The sequence below is a fragment of the Mauremys mutica genome, chromosome 9 (genome assembly GCF_020497125.1).
Source record: "Mauremys mutica isolate MM-2020 ecotype Southern chromosome 9, ASM2049712v1, whole genome shotgun sequence".
NCBI lineage: Eukaryota > Metazoa > Chordata > Testudines > Geoemydidae > Mauremys > Mauremys mutica.
Genome location: NC_059080.1, coordinates 90,213,102 through 90,240,281, shown reverse-complemented (window position 1 = coordinate 90,240,281; position 27,180 = coordinate 90,213,102). Strand labels below are relative to the sequence as shown.

Sequence of the window (27,180 nt, the reverse complement as noted above, 5' to 3'; positions counted from 1 at the left end):
CAGTAGGCAGCTCAAGCTAGCCACCTACGTACAATCCCATCCGAACCCCTAGGTACCTATTCAGGCAGCTAGCCCAAGGTGCCACCTGTGCCAGGCCACACTGCTACCTTTAGCATGCTAGCATGTGTCTGTCTACTCATGCTGGGAAACACCCTCCTAGCTGCAGTGTAGACATACCCATAGAAAACTCCTTTTCTTCTTCCATAGATATAATTGTTATTTCTGCTGCGAGTAACTCCTTTTTCATGTCACTGATTCCTTAGCTGAAGAATACAGGAAAACTCAGAAGTAGATATCAGCAAACTGAGCTGCTTTATAAAAAGTCATCTACTGGTGTAGAGAAGGAAAAGGCCTCCAGGGAATATATACCATTGGTGATATGAGAAGCTGCTAAAAGGCTGAGAAATATGGAAGAGAAGTAGTGTCAGAAGAGAGACGATAACTTTAAAATGACCAGAGATGGTCTTCTGGATCTACATTAACAAAGAATATCCCAGAAAACTTAGTTCCTATTATAACATGCATATATACAAACACAGAGAAGCTGGTTCAAGTCTCCCAGTGAAGGCTCTTTTACATATAGCAGGGGTGGCCAAACTTACTAACCCTCCGAGCTGCATATGACAATCTTCAGATGTTCAAGAGCCAGGATGTGCGTGCCGGTGCTCGGGGCTTCAGCCCCACGATGGGGTTGTGGAGATAGGGGTTTCTGCCCTTGGGGGGGGGCCCTCTGGGCTTTAGCCCTGCAAAAGGTGCCTTTCTGAGCTCGGGGCTTCAGCCCCGCTCCTGCTGAAGCACCGAGCCCCGGCAGGCGCACCCCAAGGGGTTGAAGTCCCAAGACTCCCCTCCCTGCTAGGCAGAAGAATCCTCTAGCCCCACCACCTCATCACAGGGCAGAAGTCCTGAGGGCCCCCCTGCATCTGACAGGCAGAAAATGGAGGGGACATGGGGGTGGGCTGTGAGCCACATTTTAACTGTAAAAGAGACTCATGCAGCTGGCGAGCCACAGTTTGGCCATTCCTGACATATAGTTGGGCAGAATCTTGATGCTAGAAAGTAGATTTGATCTTGTTTTAATACCTTTCCAGAGAAAAAAGGTTAGTCTATGTTCCTGATCTATCAAATAAAGCTGCACTTGACTCAAAAGAGGATCCTGTATTCTCACACTCTGGTTGACCTTTATCTGTTTTTGTGAACAAAATGCAGAAGCAATTCAAAACAGTAAGCTGATTTGAAGTACTGTATCACAAATATTTGTAGCTCCTTAGTTCATTCAGCTTCTAAAGAAGTCCTGTTAAACAGCTGCATCTGGACTTATTAACTACTGTACAGGAATGAAGCTGTTAGAAGCCTGCAAGTTCTTGCAAGGTTCCCAGCAGAGTACTCAGATTGGTTGCACTTCACTATGAGTGGGCCACATCCTGAGGTAGGACCAGAAAAAGGGGAAGTTAAAATCTCACCCTAAATGTGAGGGCAAGTACAGTTAATTAAGTATCATGCAGGGTCTTCTATACGCCATAGTGAAATGATGCATCTCATGCACACTGTATATCAACTCCCTTCACTGTATGTCAACTAGCAAAGTGCACAGAGTAAAAAGTGATGGGCACAGAACTGGTGATTCTGAAGCAACATGGGTGTAAGTGTGCTCTTCATCATGATAAGTAGGCACCTCTCTTGGGGACCTACTAGCAATATTAGGCAGCAGTCACTTGGTGGCTGAGCACTTATTAACACAAAATAAGATTTCCCCTGTGCCCCGGTCTGGCTCAATCCTTTTAAACTGATGACTAAACAAGTATGTACAACATTCTGTACATACACTGTTCAGAATTAGCCTCTGTGGAAAAAAGCAAGCATAAAAGATGTATCCGTTCTGTAAACATCATCTGGAATATTATAAATCATTTCCATAACTTTTCCATCATTAGAAGTATATTGGAGAGTTGTAAATACAGGTCTTAAAACCACAACCGTATATTAGCAAATACTGCAACATTCAAATTCCAAAACAGAAATGTCATTCAAGAAATCTATTGTACATGAGTTTAAACTAATTTCATGGAGCTCAGTCACTGTCTATTTCACCTCAAAATTCATGTCTGGGGCTCTTTTTTATAACCTTTCTTGAGGAGAAAAAAATCATCATTACTGGAGACTAATCTAGATTCAAGATGATGGTTCAGTATCTTTTCAAAAAGGATTCAGGTCTGGATTTTGAATACCTCAAAGTGAAGTGATGTCTGGATCTGAAGTTTTGATTCAACCTATTATAAAGACAGCAGGCCATTTAATGGAACCTAAGGCTAGCAGGGACCATCAGATCATCAAGTCTGACCATATCACTGGCCACAACCATCATCTGCATATTAATCCCAAGGTATAACAGGAAGCTGAACTATCATGTGCCACAGGCAGAAAATAGGAGGGACGGTAATGCACTATTTGCATAATCCAGATACAGATCTGGGTTGGATTTCAAAACACACTCCCAAATTTTACAGGTGGTTTATACACGGGTTTCAGTTCAGGTCCATCTCTATTAAGTTCTTATAGCCAAATTGTTCAAACGTAAGTGCCCCAAATTAGGCCTCTAAATCCACATTTTATTCATCCAAAGAAGAGTTGTCTCATTTTCGGATATGCCCAGCATCCTCAGTTTCCCCTGAGCACTGCACAGCACCTCTGAATCAGGCTACTTCCATTAGAAGGCCTGTATTCTCCATTTCTGCAGTGCAGGCTGTATCTCCCCAAGGTGGTGAGAGTAATATCCAGTGGTGAGCTGGAGCCGATTCCCACAGGTTCCCAAGAACCGATTGCTAAAATTAGACCTCCGTGGAGAACCGGTTGTTAAAGAACCAGGAGGTGGGCAAAGAACTCCGGTCCGCGGGCCAGACCATCCTGTTGCTCCCAGGATTCCCAGCTGGGGAGGCTGAGGCTCTCCCGGCCCTTCCCCCGCTTCCCCCCAGCTGCAGCGTGGCCAGCTGCCGGCATCAGCTGGGCAGCTCAGCTGAGCTCCGGAGTCATCCTGCTGCTTTGAGCTGCCGGCAAGGTAAGGGGGGAGGGGGCTGCAAGCTGTAGGGCTGCCAGGGGGAGCAAGTGGGGCAATTTGCCCCAGGCCCTGCAGGGGCCCCCAGCCCCACAAGTATGTCTCCCCCTGTCCCAGCCCCTCTCCCGCCCTTAAATCAGAACTTTTTATAGGGAACCGGTTGTTAAGATTTTGGCAGCTCATCACTGGTAATATCCTCCTCCCATCCCTGTTGAGGAGCAGTATCAGGTGGGATTCAGGGTATTAGGACAGCAGTTCAGGCTGACAGGCATTCCTATCCCTTCCAGGTGAAAAAACTCGCAGTGCTCTGTAGCCATACTACCTCTGGCTGTGTGCATAGCTCCCATCAAAATCCATAAAGGCATCCTCTCATCCTCCATCAAGTCCCTTCTCTCCCATAATTCCTTCAGTGAATTACAACATCATAATGGCTAGGCCGTGATCACTACCATTACCTGGCTAAAAATTGTGAACATACTATTATATCTGTTACCCTTCTGACCCATCCCAACCTGACTATTTGTGTCATCCACCAGTTAAGCCTTGTCTTGTAGAGTTTTAAGCTCTTTGCAGCAGGGAATGCCATTTATTTTATGTTTGTACAACAACTAACACAACAGGGCCCAGTGGTTGTGACTCTAAGGTACTACTGCAATACAAGTTTTTTCAAATTATTGATGACCCATATTAATATTATTATGGAACTAGATGCCTAATTTCAGGCAACAAAGTTGGACAATTTTGTCCCATTATTTTGAATTCCAGTGAATATATTTAAACACCAAATGGAACTGATCACTGCAAAAGCAGTGATGCAATATAATATCCAGGCCTCGGTGTAGGCATTCCAGTATTTGGGTCAAATTCTGCCTTCAAATACATGGCACAGTTCTCCGTGAAGTTAATGGGAGCCAAACACATGTGCCAAGGTCACTATTTAGCCCTTAGATAGGTCACATTCAGACCATTCAATGGCTCTTAAATTCCCACTCATCCCACAAGGCTTACTCACCTGCTGTGATCCGTCTCCATTCACTATGTGAGGCATCATGGCTACCTCCCCATTCAGCAACGGTGGCAGCTCCAGCGGGATTTGGTCGGTCATCATCATTGTGACGTACATTCATGGAGAATTTTCCTCAACGGGGTTCCTGCAATAAAGACATGTTTTAAATTAAATTTCTTTTAAATGTAGACTAAGAAAAATCTATTCATACTTCAGTAGGGTGGGTACCCTTCCCATTAAGACTACTTGCTTTAAAAGGTATATCCTGGGCCGAGGGAAACTGGATGAGAGGACTGTTAATGGCTTTCAGATCATGTCATGGATAAATCCATTGCTCTCTAAGAGGAAACATTCTAGAATTAGTATTCAGCAAAACAAACATGGTGAAGTCTTTACTCTTTTTCTTCAGGGCTTTTCAAGCATTAATATCTTCAACCAGAGCCTTCATCCCAGATCTGAAATTTCTGAATGATAGTATGAGTAGCTTATGGTTCAGTTTGTTGATTTGTAACAACACAACACTCACACTGGAAGCTGCTCCCTTTGCATATTGAACATTCATAAGAGATTCTATTACTCTTGACATTAAGATACAAGTCTGTCGCATCTTAGGCGCATTTAACATGCGTGATTTCAGTTTTACGCGGTCAGCAAAAACAAGAGAAAAATAACAATTTAAATACTGTTTCTGTAGTGCGGGCGATTCTACCTGCCATTACACTCAATGTAATTTTGACTATACGCAATTTTCGCTTTACGCGCTGACTGCGGAACGTAACCCCAGCGTAAGATGAGACAGACCTGTACAGCAAGAGCTAAGTGCTTTTAATCCCTTGATAGCACTTCTACAGATAACATGAATTGAAAAGAGAGCAAATTTTCAGTGTTCAGAGGTCTCCACTTACTTGTGACATAAGTGAAGAGAAAGCTCTTGCCTAGAATCTTATCCAACATGTAGAAAGTGGACCACTATGTACGACGGCACGCAAGAAGAATTTGTAATGAAACACACCACTTTCACTATACCACCATCCCTCGCAGATAATTATCTGGAGTGTTACATAAGAAAAGTTGCTAAAAATCACGAAAGCTTTGTAATAAGAAGTTTTATAATTCAGTGTTAACAGTAGCATCATGCTGTTTTACAAGGCAATAATCCAGTTCCTTAATGAATAAATGACAGGACCTAAAGTCAACAGTTTATCCTAACAAAGGAAGCAGACTTTTGCACAAATCCCCATGGTCCTAATGCTAATTGAATTTATTTAATGCCTTTCATGCCAAAGAATCCGAAATGCTTACAAATGATTAATATACAATATCAATAAAAATCAGTTGGAAAATCTATCAATTGTGGTGAAGTGTAGTAACCAGGTAGATAATTGGCATACACAATGCTGAACAGCTCTGCACAGAAAGGAAATTTGGGGGGAAAACACAACGAAGGAAAGCCTATTTATGTGGAGAGTGTTGTAGGATCCAATGTCTCTGTGGAATAGACAGGACTTTGCTCTTTAAAGTTACAGCTACAAGAGCCATACAACATAAATAGTGTGGAATTCAATTTATCTGCTATAGGAAGGGTAAGAAGCTGAGTCAGCCCTGCCAGGATTAGAACCTGTGGTTCCATGGAGTCTAGATAGTTATAACCTGATACACAGACCACTAAGCCACTCCCTCTCCTGCTGCTAGTATTTAAATTTAGATTTTTAAAAGCCATGTTTAAATGTAAATGGATGGGAAACTGAACTATGCTCTCTCTTCACCATTATATGCTTATTTACTTAGAGTTGTTGAAAATGAGCCCATCCAGAGCTCAACATTAAAATCCAGTCAGCTGCGGAGCAATCTAACTACCAGAGAATAAATCAGACCATGAGTGAATATTCTGATTAACTGTGACAGCCCACTTGTGTAATGAGAATGTTTAAAGTGACTATTTAAAACTCTGCACCCCTTAAACTGAATAGTGTTGAACCTTTCACTCTTATCATGTCAAGTATCTTTACACATAGAAAGTAATGGTGAACCAACCTACATCTCTTCTAAAACAAGGGTCCTGCTCACCACCATTACCATTCCTCTGGCATACATCTGTAAAGGCTATTTTGATGTAGCTGATGCCAAATTTTGCATGATTCACATAGTTTTCTGATGTTCTCACTACCCTGAAAATACAGCGTTTCTAATTGTCACTCCAACTTGATATAAATAGAGGACATCTATTTCAAAATGAAAGACTCTCCTCCTTTTATGTGAGACCCAATTATAGGACTCAAATTCTCACCAAGTTTTGAAGAGTAACGTAACGTAACACACAAAAGGCAGACATATATCAACTAGTGATCAGCTAAACAATAAGTCCATGTCTTTGTGCTTTAAGTCTCATTCTAGGCCTGGGTCAAGCATTAGTGTGGGCCTATATCACAACCCTATACCATTTTCCCCACATATTGACCCACAGTGACTACACACATGAAAAAGGAATCTGGAAACCAAATACATCCCTGGCTCACAACATCAAGCACCATGATCCAACCCATCCATCATCTTCCAAAATCTCCTTGGCTCTGAAACGTAAAGCTGGCAGCTGATAAAGTCTTCTCTACTTGTCACGTGAGTGACACATGTCTGCTTGAGGCCTCCCACACCTTTCCTCACCAAGGCAGTTTTGCCGAGTCTTGCAGTATCTCAGGGGCTTCCTAAAGCCCCCATATCCTGGAGCCAGGTGATTACATGAAAATCTCAGCTTTCTTTTTTTTTTTTTAAATTTTCTAGCCCTCGTGATTGTTGAGAAAAGTTTGAAAACATGAACCCTACAAGTTCAAAACCCAGAATATAACTCAAACTCCAAAATTATTTTAAATCTCAAAATTTTGGAGGTCTCACAATTCTTCATTATTAATCGCTGGGAATTGGCAATACAACCAAGGTCCTGCAAAACCTCGTTGTAACCATTTTGTGTCCTGGTTGTACAGATCACTTAGGAAAAAACATGACTCTAGTTGTTTTCCAATTAAAGTGGATTAATTCATGGAACAGCTAATTGTATCCCTGGTCCATGAAGACTTTCAATGTAAGTTCATCAATCATACATAGAGGATAGCTTCACAATATGGAGCCTTTTCTGGCATTTATTGGCAAGCCCATCTAGAGCACATATGTCCTCAATTCATTCCTGTTTTTTTAAGGTATATATATATATACACACCTTCATGAAGGAGTTCTGAAAGGATTGCAAGGCTGACAGGAGCCATTATAAACACATTAAAATGCACGTACAAATACATGACAAATCCATCCAGTCTGAATCTGGAAGTTTGAGTTTTAAAAGAGACATTTTTTATCTCAAAATAATGCACGTCATTTTTATTTATTTAAACATAGACTGTAGTTTGAAACTATATTTTTCCATAGTAAATTTCACCACTCCAGGCACAACAAACCAATGTGCTGACGTGTATTTGCTGAATGTCATTATTTAAAGCTTAGTAGTTGCATTCTCACTACGGCCATGTCTACACTAGTCTTTTTTTCAGAAAAGTTTCCTCCTATTGCCAATACTGGTGCAACTCCACCAATAACGGCAACACTGGTTGTTGACAGGGCACTGTTGGCCATTGTCATTTTCCAACACAGTCATCTAGACCTGTTCTCTGCAGGGTTAGACAGCATGCTTTTGAAATCACTGGCAACCATAGGAACCATCTCTACACTAGGTGGAAGTGCACCAGGTTTCTAACAATGGTGAGAAATTTTCACCAGAAAGCCCTAGTGTAGATACAATTGAAGTCCCAATTGAAATTATACCATAGACTTTCATGTATCAAGCCCTAAAGTTTTAGAACCAGTTTCAGACACTGACCCATTAGGTTTCTCTTTCTTGTTGATTCTTGATTAACAAGAGAAAACAATGTATCTTTCAAATTTGCCAACATCCTCCACACAATGCAACAGTTGCTCTCACATAACCAATTTCATTAATTTGATTGACATACACAGGTCAGTATGCAAGCACTGTGATCAACTTTGTCTCTAAGAAGTCAAGCACGCTACTTGCAAGAAAACTCCAGACCAAAGGGCTGGGAAAACAAATTCAGAGTTCAGGACATGAGAACTTCTTTGCTTTGCTTAAAATATGAACTCCATATACTAACCCAAAGCCTGAATCAAACAAAACCCCAACATTTTTTCTGGTTCTAAAAAGTTGAATAAATTTAAACTTTTAGAAAATATTTCCTGTGTGTCTGCATTCCCTGGGTTTGGCTGGAACAGGATGCGGAAATACCACTATTCAGTGAGAGAGGCTGTGTTTCCAAGCTAGTTATGTCCAGGAAATACTAGAAATTTCATAAGGTTTCCAGCTCAGTTTCTTGACCAAGGAAGTAAGGATAAGCATCCAAGCTTCTGGATGTTTCTCCACCCAAACTGAGCTTCCAAAACTTTTGATGTTTACTAGTCAATACTGTGAACCTGATCTTCTACTTTGTAATGCAATGTCCCACCTCTCACAAAATAAGTTGATGATCCTTAAGTTTCCTTATTGATTCAATATGTGAATTAGTAACACATATAGTAGTTGCATGTGACAACAGATGGAAACTTAAAAAACACAGAAGAACAAAGTAGAACTATCCAAAACAAAATTCCATGTATGATGAATTAACATGACCCAATGTGTTAAGACACAATTATCCTTAAATTACAAGAGGAGTGTAAACATATTGAGATAGCCTAACAGTCTATTTTTTCTTAGAAGGTTTTGACTTCACTTTAATTATGGTACAAGTCAAGATAAAGGTGGAAATATCATGAATTCTTTTACAAAACTAAAAAGCTTCTTCCAGCTAAGGCAGACAGAATTTCAAAATGAGAACCTAGCAAAGTAATAGTTCTTCTAAATATTGAGTTTTATTAACTGGTTTCTATAAAAAATGGTTACCTGCCTTTCATAACTGTTGTTCTTCAAGATGTGCTGCTTGTGGCCATTCCATTCTAGGTGTGCGTGCGCCCACACATGGAGCCAGCAGAGATTTTTGCCTTAGCGGTACCCGTAGGACCAGCTGTGGTACCCTCTAGAGTGCCACGCTCATACTGCGATATATCAGGAGCCACCAGCCCACACCCGCTCAGTTCCTTCTTGCTGACAATTCTGACAGAAGGGCAAGAAGGCGGGTAATAGAATGGACATGAGCAACACATCTCGAAGGACAACAATTTGAAAGGTAGGTAACCGTTTTTTCTTTTTCGAGTGCTTGCTCATGTCGATTCCATTCTAGGTGACTCACAAGCAGTATCAATGGAGGTGGGCTCAGAGTTCACCATCATGCAGCTCATAGCAGTGCTCTGCCATAGCCAGCATCATCTTGAGCCTACTGGGTCAGCACATAGTGCGACGCAAACGTGTGAACGGACAACCAGGTGGCAAGACAAATTTCTTGGATCGGCACCTGCACCAGGTCGGGCTGCTAAAGGTGCCTGTGCTCTAGTGGAATGAGCTGTCACAATTGTCGACAGGGGTACCTTCGCCAGCTCGTAGCAGTAACTGATGCAGGCCGTGACCCAAGACACAAAGGACTCCCTGCAGCACTGACTTGGGACCCAGCCACCAGTCCATGGACAAGAGGATGGTTCGGTACCGTGACCACTTGGTCCAGGAGGAGTCTGCTGGGAACGTAAACCATTGCTAGCCACATCTGCAGGGGTCTCAAATGAAGCAAAGCGTGACTGACCACGTAGTGCATGTTGCCACGTGGCCCATCAATCGCAGACATGTGTAGGCCGTGGTGATCAGATACCTCCTTATATGGGCTATGAGATCCGATATGGCCTGAAAGTGTACTTTTGGAAGGAAGGCCCTGGCTGACATGGAGTCAATAACCACTCTAATAAACTCTATGCACTGGACTGGCATTAACGTCGACTTTCCTACGTTTATTAACAGGCCCAGGTCGCTGCAGGTGGAGCGCAGCAGATCGAGGTTTCTTTGCACCTGCTCTGGAGACCTGCCCTTGATGAGCCAGTTGTTGAGATACGGAAAGATCTGGATCCCCCAACATCTGAGGTAAGCTGCTACTGGCACCACGCATTTAGTGAACACCCTGGGGGCCGAGGACAGGCTAAAGGGTAGCACCATGAACTGGAAGTGGCACCCATCCACTATGAAATGCAGGAAATGTGTGTGTCCAGGGAATATGGAGACATGTTAAGCATCGCTGAAACTGAGAGCAGCGTCCCTGTCCCCTGGATCCAGGGAAGGGATAATGGAGGCCAGGGAGACCATGAGGAACTTCATCTTCTTGAGAGACTTGTTGAGGCCACGCAGGTCCAGGATGGGTCTGAGGCCCCCCTTGGCCTTCAGAATTAGGAAGTATCAGGAATAGAATCCTCTTCCTTCCATTTCCTGAGGAACCACTTCCAAAGCCCCCAATTGCAGGAGCTTGTTGACCTCCTGAACCAGGAGTTGCTCATGAGAGGGATCCCTGAAGAGGGGCGGGGAAACAGGGGGGAAAGTAGGGGTATCCAAAACTGCAGGGTATAGCCTTGAGCTACTATGTCCAGGACCCAGTGGTCCGACATAACCCATGACTAGGCAAACCGGTAAGGAAAAAGACGGTTGAGGAAAGGATAGGCACGATCCAGACAGATGACTGGGACGTTGCTCTCGAGCGCACCCTCAAAATGACTGCTTTTGGCCCGCTAGGTGTTTAGCAGGTCCAGACTGGGCTGGCAAGCGGGAGGAAGGAGGGTGGCAACGGCTAAACCAAACGTCCCTTCTTCTTGAAGATCCCTGACGGGCTTGCCAAGGTCTTGATGACAGCAGAGTCCAGAATGGCTTTCTAGCAGAATGTGGGGGTATGCATGCTCAACAAGTGAACAGTAGCCTTAGTGTCCTTCAACCCATGTAGCCTGGTGTCCATCTAAAGAGAGAACAGCCCAACTCCATCAAAGGAGAGGTCCTGAATTGAGGCCTGCATCTCCTGGGAGAGGCCCACCATCTGGAGCCTGGAACTGCGTCACATGACTATAGCTGATGCAACCACCCTCACCGCTAAGTGCCATGCCATTTGCAGGGAACATCTGAGTGCCGCGGTACCTTCCTCTACCAGGGTGCCAAACTCTTGAGCCTGACCCTGAGGAAGGGAATCCTGGAACTTTTTAAGACTGTCCCACAGATAACAATTATATTGGCCCAGCAGGGCCTGATGGTTTGCCACCCGGAATTGTAGGCTAGCTGTTGAATAAATTTTTCTGCCAAATAAATTGAGTTTTTTGGCTTCTTTACTTTTGGGAGAAGGGCTTGATGCTCCCTAAAGTCATCTGGGGGGCTAGCTCTGGAAGGTTCCACACCCTCCTTGTACGGGGAAGACGAGGAAGACTTGGTCTCCGGTGGAGGCGCTGAGGGCTTGGCTGCTGCAGGAGAGGGAAGTTTAGGGATGGGTATGGGATCCTGACCTCGGAACGGGCTTCCAGTACTGGGCCCAATGCCAGTAGGACCACCATCTGTTGCTCCTACGTGGCCACCAAGGAGCAATGAGAAGGGGTCATCATCATCACTGGAACGCCCCATGCTCCCCAATACAGCCACTGCATTGGCCACTGGGCTTGCTGCCACTGCAGTGCCGTGGATGACGGAGCAGGCTCCAGTGCCCAATCCCATCACTGCGACCAGGGCAATGGGCTGAACTGGGCCTTCGTGCCAGATGAACCACCTTTCGGCAACCAGGGAGGAGCTGTCAATGCCTGCGTCCGTTTACTGGTAGTGGCTACCCGTGATTGCTGGCCAGGCGTAACTGACTGGTGACTGTACCAATGAGAGTGGTCCCGGTGCCTGGGAGACCTCCATCAGGGGGAATGGTGCCAGGGGGACCATCAATAAGATGGGGAGCGTTCCCAGGGTGCCAGCGATGGGGACTGACGTCTAGAGGTAGGTCGGCGAGAGGGTGAGTGATGCCAGTCATAGTACAGGAAGCATCGACCCCATGCCAGTCCAGGACAAGGAGTTTCCGGTCATCACCGTCCTGTTCCTGACACCACTTGCTGATCACCAGAGATGTCGGACTGGAATCTGGAAAATGCCTGTATGTGATTTCTTGTAACATGGGACACCATTGCACACCAGTGTTCACACAGTACTTGCCAGGAGGAGGATCATAATCCAAAGGCAAGGAAACCAAGATGACTGGAGACCTTCATCCTGTTGCAGCCTTCATCTGCCTTCACAGCTATTGAGAGAAACTGTCTCTTCATCCACCTGCTCTGCCACTGACGACTTGTCAAGTGGGGAGAAAGAGGAGGAGGGAATTGTATCGCTGGTCATCTTGAACCTCACCTTCCACCTTGTTACCTTGGAGGACTCTGCCAGGAATGACAGAGACTCCTGATGGCATTGCTCTCAGGACCATGGGAACACACAAGCCGTTCCACCACATCAAGGTCACAATCCACTGGGGCACGTTTCAAGGATTTCAGTATTTAGAGATCCAACAAAGTCAACAGGAAACAGGGAAACAGGAGAGGAAAGAATGTACCACAGCCTGACTCAACAATCCAGATCCAACCTTTCCACCAGGAAATGTCTGCCTCAACTGTGACAAGATATGTGGATTCCGGATTGGTCTCATTAGCCACCTGTGCATCCACCAGCAATAACTGGCTATCATTTTATGGAAGACCATCACTCTCAAACTCTGAGGGATTGCTGCCAATGCAGTCCTCTCTCTCTTCGAAGTGCTTTACAAACAATATCTAATTAATCCTCACAACCTCCCTGCAAGACAGGTAAGTAGGTACTATACTAATATTACAGATGGAGAAACAGGCAAAGAAAATCTCAGTGACTTGCCCAAAGTAACCCAATGAGCAGAGAGCTGGAGAGCTCCAGAATTCAAGAGCGCCTAGCTTTCTGTCATGTTCTCAAACCACTAGATCATCCCATTTCTTAGATCACCACATATGAGTTTAAGATTGTACATTATTGCCACCATAGATCCCCAGAGATTGCCGCACGAGAAAAATAGAAGAGGATTGTTGCAGAACACTTCCTCAATTACCTTTAAAATGCATGGCTTTTAAACAATTGGTTTTTAAATTTTGAAAATTACTTCTCAAGATGAAGTGAACATAATATTATATTGCCATAAGAAAGAAATCCAAACAATCAAATCTGGGTCCACCACACATAGTATTCCAAAACACCAGTTTTATCCAAAGAATTCTGCAACAAAAGTTGCTCTACCTTTTTATTCCAAGACATCTATTGCCTTTAAAAAGTAATCATCCTGACTCACACTTCAGGATCCTGACTCTGCAAATGCAGTTGCACTTCCTGACCCACCCAGAGATGCTAGAAATAGCTTTTAGATAAGTACTGACTGGCTAAAAAAGTAACATAATAGAATCTCAAATGAAAACAACTCTCATGGTAACAGCTAAAGAAGATAATCTAGTTGGCTGTAATTCTCACATAGATGCACATGACGGGAGGGGATTTTCTCCATTTTGAATGTGCACCTGAACGTTTTAAGATATAATCTAAAAGACTCTCCTCCCTGCCATTTACATTCCAGCAACACTAACCATCTTCTGCAGGAAGTTAATTCACATCCTTCCGATCTGCTCATTGCCAACACCTACCCAAAAGCAAAGTAGCCAGGGACAGCATGGACATTATAACTTCACAGGAAATTATCAGAGGCTATGCATATCATGCTGGCAAACAGAGAAGTTAAGAGATAATATAAAAATAAGGCCAGGTCTACACTACAAACTTACAATGGTATAACCACATCACAAGGGCTATGAAAATTCCACACCCATGAGCGACATAGTTATACCGACCTAACCCGCAGTGCAGACAGCACTCTGTCGACGGGAGGGCTGCAGCATTTTTAGTGTAGACCTGCCCTAAGTGTCTGATCCTGGGAGGTGATGAGCATCCTTACGTGCAAAGAGGCCAAACCTTGAGAAATTCAGACCTCTGCTAAAGACCTCTGGAAGGTTCTCAGTGCTTGTCAAGATTTGTCCCCTTGAAGTCATGGGACTTAGTATCTGAGACGTGTTATCTAGCACTTCATAAGAACTAATAGTCAAATGTTTCCAGAAGTACTTGCAGTAAGAAAAAAAGTAAATAAATAAAAAGGAGGCGTGGTAAGGGAAAAAATAATTTTATTTCACTTTCCTGCATTGAACAGACATAACTGCAGTGCAAAGTATTTTTCCATAAAAAGGAATGTTTCCTTGGTACAGTTTAGTACACTTCTAGAAAGCATGCTAGTTCTTTTAAATGTATGAGCGTTTGTAGCACAGTAGTTCTGTCTCGCTAATTAGAGAAGTCAGATTCCCAACATGATAAGATTAGGGCTTTTCAACTGGGATGATTTTGAACTGCCTCTGCTGGAGAAAGAGAACTGAAAAGCGCATGTTAGGCACCCAGCCACTTCAAGTTTTCCCATTAGTAAGGCTTCTGACCTTCCTAAAGTGCTTCTTTTATGTGTTGTTATTAATAATACTCAGCACCAGCATACTAGCTTCAAAGTGCTTTTACAAACCCCAGTTAATGAATCCAGTCAGCTTTTCAGATATTATTTAAAAACATGTTTCACAAAATGTATCTAAATCAACACATACAGTGTGATTCTATTTTTATTCCAGGTGAACAGTATACTCCGGCTCTGCAGCAAGTGTAGCTGTATGCAAGAAAAACTCTTGCCACGGCTTGCCACTTGAATACAAGCAGGAGCAGTGATAATTGTTCATGTAGGAAAAGCCTCTTGAGACATGAGCAGTACCTGGAGGTATGCACACAGCTGGCTGGTCAGGGAACAAATAGTCTGGAATTTGTCTTCTTGTCTGATGTGTGTTCATTAGCCTAGTTAAATCACATCTGTCTGAAAGACGACTTAAACCTAAAAGCATTCTTTCTATGTCTAATTGCAAACATGGTAGATTAATCTGAAAGCAACCCAAGAGACAAACCTATTTGTAACAATTTATATGTTTTAATTGGATTGGTTAGAATAAGACAGATCTTTGTGCCAAACTGGTCTTCATCCTTTATTTCTGTTTTAAAAGAATATAAGACGCAGGAATGTCTGAATGAAAAACTAACTGGCATTTTAGAAAATGGATGGCCATTATTTCTCTACTACAGTGTCACAAATATCAAATTGCCCTATCAGAACTGCCCTGTAGAAAACACTCAAATAAATGAAAACAAGTGGATAAGTTTAAAAATATATATATATAAAATGTGGTTGGTTAAATGGTGTATTACAACTTTATAACAGGGGATAATGGTTGAGATTGTCAAAAGCACCTATATAGAGCTGGATGGAGGACAATTCCTTTCCCAAAATAATTTTTGAAGTTTGGTCCCCCCCACACACACGGGAACAAAAATAAAACCTTTTGAACATTTTCACTAAATGTAATTTTGTCAAAACTTCCAATTTTTTTTAATTTAAAAAGTCAGTTTTCCGTTCGGGCCTATCTTTCTCGTTGGAAAGACCAACCTGAACCTCAGAAACCTCCCCCTCAGAGACTTCATCAAAATCAATACATTACTAAATAGCATATTTCAACAAAAACAACAAATGTTTAATCGAAAATATTCCAACCAGCTCTACACCTGACTTTCAACCACCAGTCCCCCTGACTCCCACTGAAAGTCAATGGGAGTTGTGCTCCCAAATCAGGTAGGTGCTTTTGAAAATCCCACCCTTGAAGTCACTGTTCAGATTGGACTTCTATGTGGCTGCACTCACACAAGTTCAGAATCAGAGCCAGAGTAGTCATTATTTGTGAATTAAGCCTCCTGTATTTGGGAAAGAATCATTTTCCAGTACAATCTCATGTACTGTATGAATAGGTTACTACATGCATGAGAAATGGGCCTAAACCAGCAACTTGGCTCCTAACTTTGAATTTAGGGAAAGGGGTGAAGATCAAAATCTGTATTTAAATTTGCAGCTTTGACCCATCTCTGATCTAAATAGGTTACACCATTCTATTTCATGGACGAGCATTTTAATTTACTCAGTGAAACTTTACAATAACCTCAGGTGCTAAACGCTATTCTAATGTCTAGCCCAGCAAAAGAGTCAATTTTGTGCACAATATCATTTTTGAGAATCAATTTTTCCAGTCTAATGTTTGCACTATTTACATTTATTGAAGCCAAAGTAATTAGAAAAGAACCTGGCATTCAATAAATCAATTATACAGGAAGGAGGCACAGAGAACATCCAACGTGTTGTGTTGTTAACTAGCTGCAAATATCATGACTACAACAGCACATCAGGAAAGGAGAAGTTTAAGAATGAGATTAGTTTAAATGGCATTATACTGTGAGGAAACTAAAACTAATCAGTGTATGATACCTCTGACCAAGTACCAGAACAAAGTCAGCAGGCTGGTACGCAGAGGAGTCCTTAATCATTAAAAATATAATGCAACTCTGCTAGCCTTTTTCCATATTGTTTTCTATTGTCCCAAGATACCTTGTGCAGTGTTGAAAATTTACGTGTGTGTGTGTCCTACAACATTTACATGCCAAAAAGGGATATGAACTCAGATAAGACAGAATGACACCAAACTCCTTCACATCCATAAGCTACACCAGGAGCAAATCTGGCCTAATAAAATCATTTAAGATCTATAATGAGAACACCTGAACAGAAGAACTCCACTAACCATGGGGAATAACCCATGGATTCACAGCATTCTCATTTGCATATATTTGTATGATAACTAAATTAACCTGCTGTTCTGAAAAAATCAGTTACTTTATAGATACATCATTGCTCTGTGAAATGAAAACAGTGCTTAACGGACAGTGTCATTCAAACTGTCATAGGCTTATATCACTGAAACTACAGAAAGCCAAACTACAAATAAAATAAAGTGCAACTTTAAGGTATAACTGTCAACTACCATTTTATGAGAATTTTTTTCTTTACCTTTTTATAAATGTCTCCTAGGAGCTAAAAATAGTCTTTCCTTGTCTATTGTATTCTTCCCCTTCTCCTCAAAAAGAGCATCTTTCTTCCTCCCTTTCTAATGATCACAGGATGCACCATACTGCCTCTTAAAAAATACACCAGGCAGACCTAACCCTTCTTACACAGCAGTGGCTATTGGTGATTGTTGAATTTTCAACTATTTTGTGGCGTTTAACAAATTATAACAGTTTTAAGATTGACTCAGGATCAATTTGACCTTTTTGGCATGTCCCTTTAAATTTCTGCCAAATTATTATTTTATAAAAGGTAACAGCATTTATACATTTCATAATCTTGTATGTGACTTTCCTCAAATATGGATATTCATTAGCTTTCTCTCTCCCTGTTACCATCTGAAGAACAAGAACAATGTCTATTGGCAAGATTGTAGCCAGCTTCCATACAAGTTCACAAGATGAAACGGGTAAGAGCACATTGAACCATATTCACACTACCCCTCTGCTCTTCTGAACTACTACAAACCACCCCAAAGAGGGCAGAAAGGAAGCAGGACCATCCTACTCTGCAGCTTATTGCTACAGAGCTGGCAAGCCACAGAAGGAAGTGTGCGCTGTGCCACTTTAGGCCTCCCACTGGAGTCAATAAGGCATAAAGTTGAGTAAGGACTTAGGCCAGCAGTTCTCAACCAGGGGGCCGCAAGCTGGTTTCAGGAGGCCACAGGGCCCCTCGGGTCTGAAACCAGGAGCACAGCCATGGGAAGCACCAGCCCCACCCGCAGGGCTGAAGTTGTAAATGGAGCTGCGGTGCCTCAAGCCCCAGTGCCCTGCAGAGCTGAAGCCAGGAATGGAGTCATGGGGCTGAAGCCCCGAACCCTGGCACTCCCCCTAGATCTAAAGCCAAGAGCCCCGGGGCCCTGCCCCGCTGGGCTCTGGAGTTTTAATATACTATGAGTACAGTATGTTGTGGGAGTTCAGAAAGAAAAGGTTGAGAACCCCAGCCTTAGGCTATCTGTATCACAGACAAGCATGTTTCTCACATGTAATGTTCATATAAAGACCTGAAGGCAGATATGGTACATGCTAAATTTTTTTAAGCCCACAGCTAGTGTCTGAAAAGTAACTAGGGTCATGGTTAGCTTAATGTCATAGTTCAGCGACGCAGTCCTCCACTCCGACCTTACCCTCCTCCCCTTTAAAACTGGTTTGTTAAGATCATGAAAACATTTCTTGTCTCATTTAAATTATTAATATTTTGTATTATCACACAAAAATGTCAAAGGTAAGCCAGTCATAATTCACCTACAGTAACTGATTTAAGTCTATTGACATGGATCAATTTAACTAAAAAGCTACTCCCCCCGCCCCCACACACACAAGATTTAAATGTTTATGTACATCTCTAGCAAACAAGCAATAGAAAACAAATACATCAGATTCCATTAACTACTTGCTTTCAGCACACCTTTTTGCAAGGCAGTCTTCTTTACTTCAGCCATTTACTGTTAACCTGGCCCCCTGGCTGAAGTGGTATTGACAATGAGTAGCACATTGTATTATTGTGGGAAACCACTTCACACAAATCTCTCATTCAACCCAGAGATTGAACAATAGACATTCACATAGAGAACGTGGACCAGCTACTGGAATGGAGCACCTCTGTATACTAGCCGGAGGAATTTCTAACACTGGGAATGTTGAACTACTGTAAATGTCACATTCTCAGGCTCTAATTGCCTGGATTTCAGAATAAAACAAATACCTTCCAATATCAGGAGGCAAAAGCAGAAGAGCTAAAATATCCTCTTGTGCTGCCTCAGTTTGGTACAACGGAGAGCAAAATGCTCCAATAACTTCTTTGATTTTCTGAGTTGCTTTGTGGAGCAAAATGTACAAAATGGTACAACACAAAAAGATGCAATACCTTTCGGTGGTTTTATGTATGTTTCAGGGTGGACTAAAACAACACAACATAACAGGCAGAAATTATGTATTCAATTGAAAATAATAATAATGATAAAAAAAATCTCTCTCGTGGCAAAAAGGGCAATTCATTGGAACTTAAGAGGAAAAGCAAAAGACTCAGCTTTTCATATTAGTTACAACTGTAAAATGTCAGACTATTAAAAATAATGATGCTTGAAAACCAATAACAAAAAGGTACTTACTGAACACTTTTTATTAATAAAATGTGAAGTTGAAGAAATAGGGCTGAATTTGATCTCACTCCAGTTTTACATGACTGCAATGCCAATGGAGTTAGTCCTGATTTACAACAGTGTGCAAAGTGCCAGGAATGAGTGCTCATGGCTACAATCCAGACTGGAGATAGATCAGTAATTTTTCAAAAGGCAACAATCTAAAATTCTACCAATGAATCTCGAGAGTTGAATAATGGAGTCATAAGTCGGTCAGATGATGCTCATCTGGATGACACTTTCAAAGTGACAGTGCACTTGCAGATATCTGAAGTAGTTTCTAAAACAAAATAATTTTGGACTTCAAATTGCCCTATAACAGAGCTGGAAGAGACCCATTATATTAAGTCTATGATTTTGCAAAAGCAAGACTGAACCCTCAAACCCTGCTGGGTACTGAACCCTCAACACCTGTTGTGTAATGTATCAGATAGTAAACTGACATAATTGTAAACCGGACCTAAGCCAAAATATGGTCATTATCATACAAGACCTCTGATTATTTTTTTTTTACTTACAAATAACTGCAATCATCCTATGTGTAATAAAACACTTCATGAAGAAAATCTAGTAATAAACTTACCCATGTATGTAAACTGCGGAACATCTAAGTCTCACTGAAGTTAGCAGGAGTTAAATTGGGCTCCTAAATTGTAAAATCATTAGGACAAGGACCAAGTCTTACTTGTCTGTACAGCACCAAGCACAATGACGAATAAATGAGAACAGTCTTACCAGCATCTAGGCCCGGGGTCTCAAACTCAAATGACCATGAGGGCCACATGAGGAATAGTACATTGGCCCGAGGGCTGCATTTACTGACACCTCCCCCACGCTGCCATCGGCCCTGCCCCCACTCCACCCCTTCCATGAGGCCCTGCCCCTGCCCCGCCTCTTCCCACCCCTTCCCTGAAATCCCCATCCCAGCTCCGCCCCCTTCCTGCCCCCAGGGGCTGCAGGAGAGGTGTGGTGCGGGCTCAGGGCAGGGAGTTGGGTGTAGGGTGCAGGAGGGGTGAGGGGTGCAGCAGGGGATCAGGGTGTGCAGGGTGTGGCAAGGGGCTCAGGGCAGGAGATTGGGGTGCAGGAGGGGTGGGGGGGGTTCAGGGCAGGCGGTCAGGGTGCAGCAGGGGGTTGGGGTGCAGGAGGGGTGCGGGGTGCAGCAGGGGGCTCAGGGCAGGGGGCTCAAGGCAGGGGGGTCGGCTGCAGGAGGGGTTCGGGGGGCGCACTCCGGCCCGACGTGCACCAGGGGCAGGGCAGGCTCCCTGCCTGCCTGCCTGCCCACCCTACCCCCGCGCCGCTCCAGGAAGCCGACAGAACCTGGGGAAAGAGAGGTGCGGGGGGGGGGGGGAGTGGCTGTTGCTTCAGGCACTGCCCCCAGCAGCTCCCATAGGCCGCAGTTCCCCGTTCCCGGCCAATGGGAACTGCTGGGGCAGTGCCTGAAGCAACAGCCACACACACCCCCGCACCTCTCCTTCTGCAGGTTCTGTCGACTTCCCGGCGCGGGGGCAGGGCGGGCAGGCAGGCAGGGAGCCTGCCCTGCCCCCAGTGTGCATTGGGCCGGAGCCGCTCTAGGTAAACGCTAGAGCAGGGCCGCGAGGAGCTTGCGGGCCGCAGAAAATAACCCTGCGGGCCGCATGGGCCGCATGTTTGAGACCCCTGATCTAGGCAATCTTGAAGGTTAGTAATGCAGCCCACGGGCCTGATTCTTTAAGGCCTCTTATATTACCAGAACAATTTAAAGCAGCCTCAGTGTAAATGAGAATCAGGCCCTAGGTATCTGAGGTATAACCAGAATGTTTCGCTAGAAAGAGCAACTATATAGCACCAGTTCTCTTCCCACCTATCTCCAGTCCCTTTTTTAACTGGCATTATTTTACCTCTGAATCTACCCTTCTCTTGCAAAGCTAATTCAGCACATCTGGCTGCAGGGTCTCCTGTCAGTCACCTCTAGAGGTGCTGATTCATCAGTGCAGTGGGAGTCAGAGGTAGCTGTTGTCAACAAAACTAAATTAGCACTGTTCCTGGTGATAAGAAGTATGGCCAATTACTAGACAAGTTTTGATATTAAACTAGAAAATGACTCCACTCAAAAAAAAAAATACACAAAACCCAGTACTGTTGGTTGAAATGTAGCCGGGTGGCACTGAGCCAGGGGAAACAGATGCCCTTCCCTCAGTATGCCCAGTATGCATTCAGGAGCAACATTCCTAATACGTGGGAGTTATTGGTTAATAAGTTATGAATAACTCTTTGTAAATGATGATTTCTTAATATTCCAGCTTAGGGACTTACTGCAACTTTCAAGGTAAAGAGGAGATGAAGAGGCACCAAAGTCTTTAAAATAAAAGCAGGAGCAAAAAGGAAGGATAACAGCAGAACTTATGCAAACTGGTTTTCAAGTATTGAAAAATGGCTGAAAAGTTCCAGAAAGGTCACTTGATCTCTACTACACAAACTAAAATTATCGGTTCATAGCACATTATTTTCAGAGAGTCTGGATAACAATCTTACTGAACAAATTTTTCAAAAAAGGTATGAAAGGAAATAAAAAAAATTAAAAATCAGTTTCTACTACAGAAATGCCCAGAGGCCCCAAGTGAAACCAGGGCCCTATTGTGCAAGGCTTTGTAAAAACAGAGTAAAAGTAATTGCCACAAAGAGCTTATAGTTTAATTTAAGACAGCAGCTGTAACAAACATTCAGAAGGAAAAAAGGAAGAAAGGCTGCAAGAAATCTTAACAACATGCTTTTAGAGAGGCCGCCTATATACACAGCTGGATGGTTTCAAGACGGTTAATTTCTAAAAACAAACAAAAATAAATTATCAAATATAAACACACAAGATAAATAACTGAAGTCCGTACTTGCCGTCTACCTAACATTATCACTTGGCAGTATCCTGTTGGCATCACAGTCAAAATAGGTTCTGAAGAAAGATTTGATGTAGGGTGCGTAAGTTACTTTATGGATCAGTTGGGATAGGGCATTCCAGGCCTAAAGAGAGGCATGGACGAAAGTGCAAAGCTAGGGAAAAGAAACCTGTTTTAATGTAATGGAGTCAAATAAGGGAAGAATTCTGAGAAATACAGGGCAATAATGAGAGGTTAAAAGCGAACTACGCTTTGGACCAACTTCATCCCTAAACTTTACTGACTTCACCACAGTTACACCAGGGATGACTGTGACTCCTAATTTTTAATAAAAACTACAAACAAGTAATTGTGAAGGATGTCTGAGATGGTTAAGCACATCTTGGTTGACTGTTTTCAGTCTATATTTCCCCAATGATACCCAGCTTTAATGCACTCAAATTAAATGCTTTAAAATAAAATTATTTATATCCATATTTAATCTGAAGTCTATACCTCTGGGGCAGAGTTATGCCGTTTGTGTTTTCATAGTATGCATTCAAGTGAATGGATTCCATTAAAAAGAAGATGGCTATAACTGTCTAGCTTCATGCAACAGGCATATCCCCAATTTCACTTTTATTTAGAATACTTAGGGGTATATTTTCTGTGTATGGGAGAACAGGGTGTAGGAATGTGTGATTTGCATTAAAATCCCTGAGAATCTTGCAGTTAAAGCTCTGCTGTATTCTTTGAGAGCTGTCGTAAGTATTACTTAAGATGAAAGCTCGCTTTTGCATGAGGGAGGCAGCTCTATGGATCCGACTGTAAATGGCAATGTTGACTTGGTCAGGGGAATGAGAGCTTCATTGCAATGGCTGCGGAATATTTTTCCCCACCCTATTCTGTTTTCTCCCTCCTAAAGCATAATATTGCATATGCTTCAGAGGGCAAGTTCTCCCTGAAAAGAGAGAAATGCTTTTCAAGTCTGCAGAAAACTATACATGCCTGCATGTAAATGTTTAGAGTATATGTCAGCACCTCTTTGTAATTCTACTCAATAAAGGAACAGCTTGGAATAAACTGCATTGAAAACAATTTAAAAAAACAACAACAAAGGCTACTCTTCATATAAATTGCTTCCATCAAGCGCAATATAATTAATTTTAAAAATGCCAAAATGAAATCATATTTTAATTGTGTGTTTTATATCAGTCAGACACTTAATTATATTAACAGGCATCCTAGGCAAACAACAGGGCACTCAATTTATGTTCAATTGTTTTTTTTCCAGCTCAAATATCATCCTAATATCTTTAATATTGTCATAGCAACCTAATATTCTAATGAAACAGCAGGGAACTGTAAACTTCCCTGTCTTCCTATTGCAGGGAGGATATTTCTTTCAGCACTCCTGCTGAAAAGCCTTTCATACCACAACTATACAAGAATTCTCTTCTTTCCACACTCCCATCTATCACCACTGATTACTAGTAAAGAAATTTACCATCTTCCCAGGTTAACTTAACAGTTACAAACAACCAGAAAGCCTGCCACAGCATAAAACAAAGGCTCATGTATTATACAGTCCTAGGGATGTGTTAGCTGAAAGAACATGGAAAATAATCATGGATAATCTTCAAATGGATGGGGAAGTACCGTCCATTTCAGACAAGGGTCCAAAAGTCTTGACATTGATTGAGACTTCTCAAGTCCGCATGCCTAAGATGAGAAATTTCTTGAGACCAGACTCTCTCACCGGATTTCTGTCTCAGACAAAAATACCATAGCACATGCTTTCCTGCCGCATTTTAGTGATTCTGGTTCTAATCCAACTAGAACTCACAAGTGCAAATTATGAGAAAATAGGGGGAAATAATTCTGAACTTTTAAGAGTCTCTAAAACGGTGGCTAGAAATCAGCTCAAGAAATGGGCAAAGACTTGGCTGGGGTGGGAAGGTGGGGAAAATTAAGTGGTAAAAAATAAAAAGCAAGCTGTTTTTGAGGCAGGTGCGTAGGTAGGAATGATGCACAATCCCATCATAATTCCAGCAATCAGAGAGAGCAAGATGTTGAAGCTCTTCAAAAAAATGTTCAGAACTTAGAGCTATCCTCAGCAATGAGACACAAGGTACTTGTTGTTTTACCTGTGCAACAATATTTAGGAAATCTATCAGGAAGCTTTTGTTTTCGGCAATACCTTACACAATGTACGAATAACTTCCCACAATTGTCCCCACTTCACCATGTTTAGTCTCTCTCTCTCTCATCTTCAACATTTTCTACACATATACATCACTTTGCACAGCACAGAAGAAACCAGAGCAGATCCCGATGGAGTGAAAGACCTTATTCTAGATCCAGGTCTTTTTTTGAAGGAGTCCTTCCACTTCAGCTCTCCACCACTTTAAAGCAAACAGTAGTGATTAGCGACTTTCAGTACCACCACAGTTCCATCTCTTTTGGACCAAAACTATACGGATTCTCTGTTGACATGTGAGGTTCTGGAGAGTCTCACTTGTAACAGCAAATGAGGACATCTTGGCAGCAGCTTCTCTTTGGACAATTGGAGTAGAAGCTGAAGGAACACCAGCATCAACAGATTCTGTCATAGGGGCTAGCCTACACTGGCAACACTAAAGCACTAAAGCACTTTAAAAACAAAAAACAACACCTCAACGAGGGGCGCAGCTCCCAGCACTGGGGCACTGTTTACACTGGCGCTTTACAGAGCTGCAACTTGCTGCGCTCAGGGGGGTATTTTTTCACATCCTTGAGCAAGAAAGTTGCAGCGCTGTTAATTGCCAGTGTAGAGAAGCCCGGAGTTTACTTGGAGTCATGGAGCCAACCTGAAGCCATTTACTTCAATAAAAATCACACTAACTTAATTATGGAGCACATTTTCTAAGTGGTCTGTTGAAATTTAGCTGTGTTTTGAAAATCTACAACACAAGAGGCCATTTTTATCTTGATAAATAATGGAAAAGGCATATATTCACACAAGGACGTATTCTGCTGCCTTCTAAAATCCAGAAAGGACATTGCCCATGCACATATCTATAAGTCTGTGTTCGCAAGCAGGAGACTGTCACATTTGTAGCACAAATAGAAGTGCACCCCCTCACTTTTCCTGAACTCACACTTGTTTGACAGCACAGAGCAGAAAAATATGCAGATTTTTTACTAACAATGTGAAGAATATATCAACAAACAGAACCCTAGTCCACTAAAGCATGCATCTCCAGGCTCTACTCTCGCTCAAATCTGGAGAATGAGCTGAGTCCTACTCTTCTTGGCAAATTTCTGGTTTGGGGGGAGGGTGGATGTTGTTCTTTTGTTATTAACAACTCTTTCCTTACAGCATGTCTGAGATGTTTTCATTTCCAGTATAAAAATCAAACAATATTATCTGATCATTCAACTATAACACATCCCTCAGTTATTTTTCTCATGCATATCCAGTCTATTCAAGAAATCTAACATAAAGACTCTTAATACCAGTTATTCAAGCAAATGGAAAAACACAACTCTTAAGTCGTGTGTGTGTGTGTGTTGGGTTTTTTCCCCCAAATCTGCTGATGACTATGTAAGCACTGCATGGTGTTCCAGGGAAACCCTCCAAACCTCTGTAGACAGCTGTACAACATCTCATCCCCCACTCTTAACGTTCAACTAAGGAAATTTCCTCATCCTTAATGAATTCTGACCAATTTTTTCCACTGCCTGAGAAAAGCTCTGTGGTCAAAACTTCACATCTAATCTTGTTTGTGTTCCTAGTTACTGACTTTATCAAAAACCCATTATGTATATTCTAAATCATGGACTTTGGGGTATACTTCTTTTTTTGAAGATCATAAAATTATTGTCAACACTTAAATGGGGTGGCCAGAGCAAAACATTGCACTTACTACAGAAAATGGTTTACATCAACTCATGCATAATTATGAATCCTGCAGCCTTTCAAGAAGTATTCCTTGTTCACTGTAGTTTTAAAGAGAAAATGGTACAGTGAAAATCCTATTTATTCAAAAGCTAACTCTCTGAAATTCAACACCATGACAAGTCACTTCACTCTCAATGCTCTCTCTGTCCAGGGAAGAAGAAAACAGATTTCATGATCATTTAAAACAGAAGCCTGAATATTGTATAGCTTTTGTCTTTGAATCTGAATTCCTGTTGCTGAGAAGGCAGCTGAAAGCTTTCTATGTTTTTATGTTGCTGTTAGTTTTAAGTAACTCCCATCTCAAAGAATACTTTGTCAAAAAATAATGAATGAGATAATGGTGTACCTAAAATGGTCTCGCTACCGTATTTTTAATAAGAATGCTTTGATATATAAATCAAGAATATCGCCTTTGTACATTTGTCACATTGGTTAAAAAAGAAAAATTACCAACAAAGTGGCTTTTCTTGTTTTTGACAAACACTGGTGTGTTGATCTTCTGTTATTTGACAGTTGTCCCTAGAAAGCAACTGCTCCAGTCTTATCAAACCAAAAGGAAGTTACAGTATGCATGCCCAACTGCATTCGAGTTGCACCATAAGTGGTGAAGTATCTCTTGGTGCTAAGTGCCTCACAGTATTCTTGGAGATTAATGGAGAAGACAGAGTCTCTGGCTGGCTTCACCCTGAAGTTGCTTTCTCAAGACAACATGGGATCAAGGAGAAGGGTATATGGACCCTAGTGCCCATGGATCAGGAGGTTGGTCTCACTGCACAGCTCTGGGTATAGTTTGCTGCTTGCCTTTAGACAAGTCAATTTAAGGCCTCCATTCCTCAGTTTACTCATCAGTAAAGGGGATATAATTATACTTGCTGTCATCACAGGATTAATTAGGAAACTTAATATCTGAAAAATAGGTTTGAGATTAGAACATGATGTGTTAGAGACATTCAAAGATTTATTAAACAAAATCTCTTATTTTCCTCTCCCATTTTCCATAATTTAGCCTGACAAAACTCTGTAGCCTGTTAAAAGTCCCCATTCACATTTTAACCAAAGCATGTCTGTACATCACAAATCATTACATAGCATTCACATCAGAAAACCAAGTGTACTGTAGGATTCTGCTCTTAAACAGTAGCCCCTGGCACATACCAAAGATTCCAAATCATATTTT

At 42.3% G+C, this 27,180-nt stretch overlaps 1 protein-coding gene across 2 annotated transcripts in view; it reads right to left on the bottom strand.

The window, feature by feature from the left end:
• Positions 1-27,180, bottom strand: part of FNDC3B (fibronectin type III domain containing 3B) — a 364,378-nt gene that overhangs the window by 296,821 nt on the left and 40,377 nt on the right. For both annotated transcript variants that reach the window (XM_045030459.1, XM_045030460.1), the window contains exon 2: positions 4,062-4,200. In XM_045030459.1, coding sequence (XP_044886394.1) covers positions 4,062-4,172 — 111 coding nt within the window. In that variant the 5' untranslated portion in view covers positions 4,173-4,200. The remainder of the gene's footprint in view (positions 1-4,061; positions 4,201-27,180) is intronic.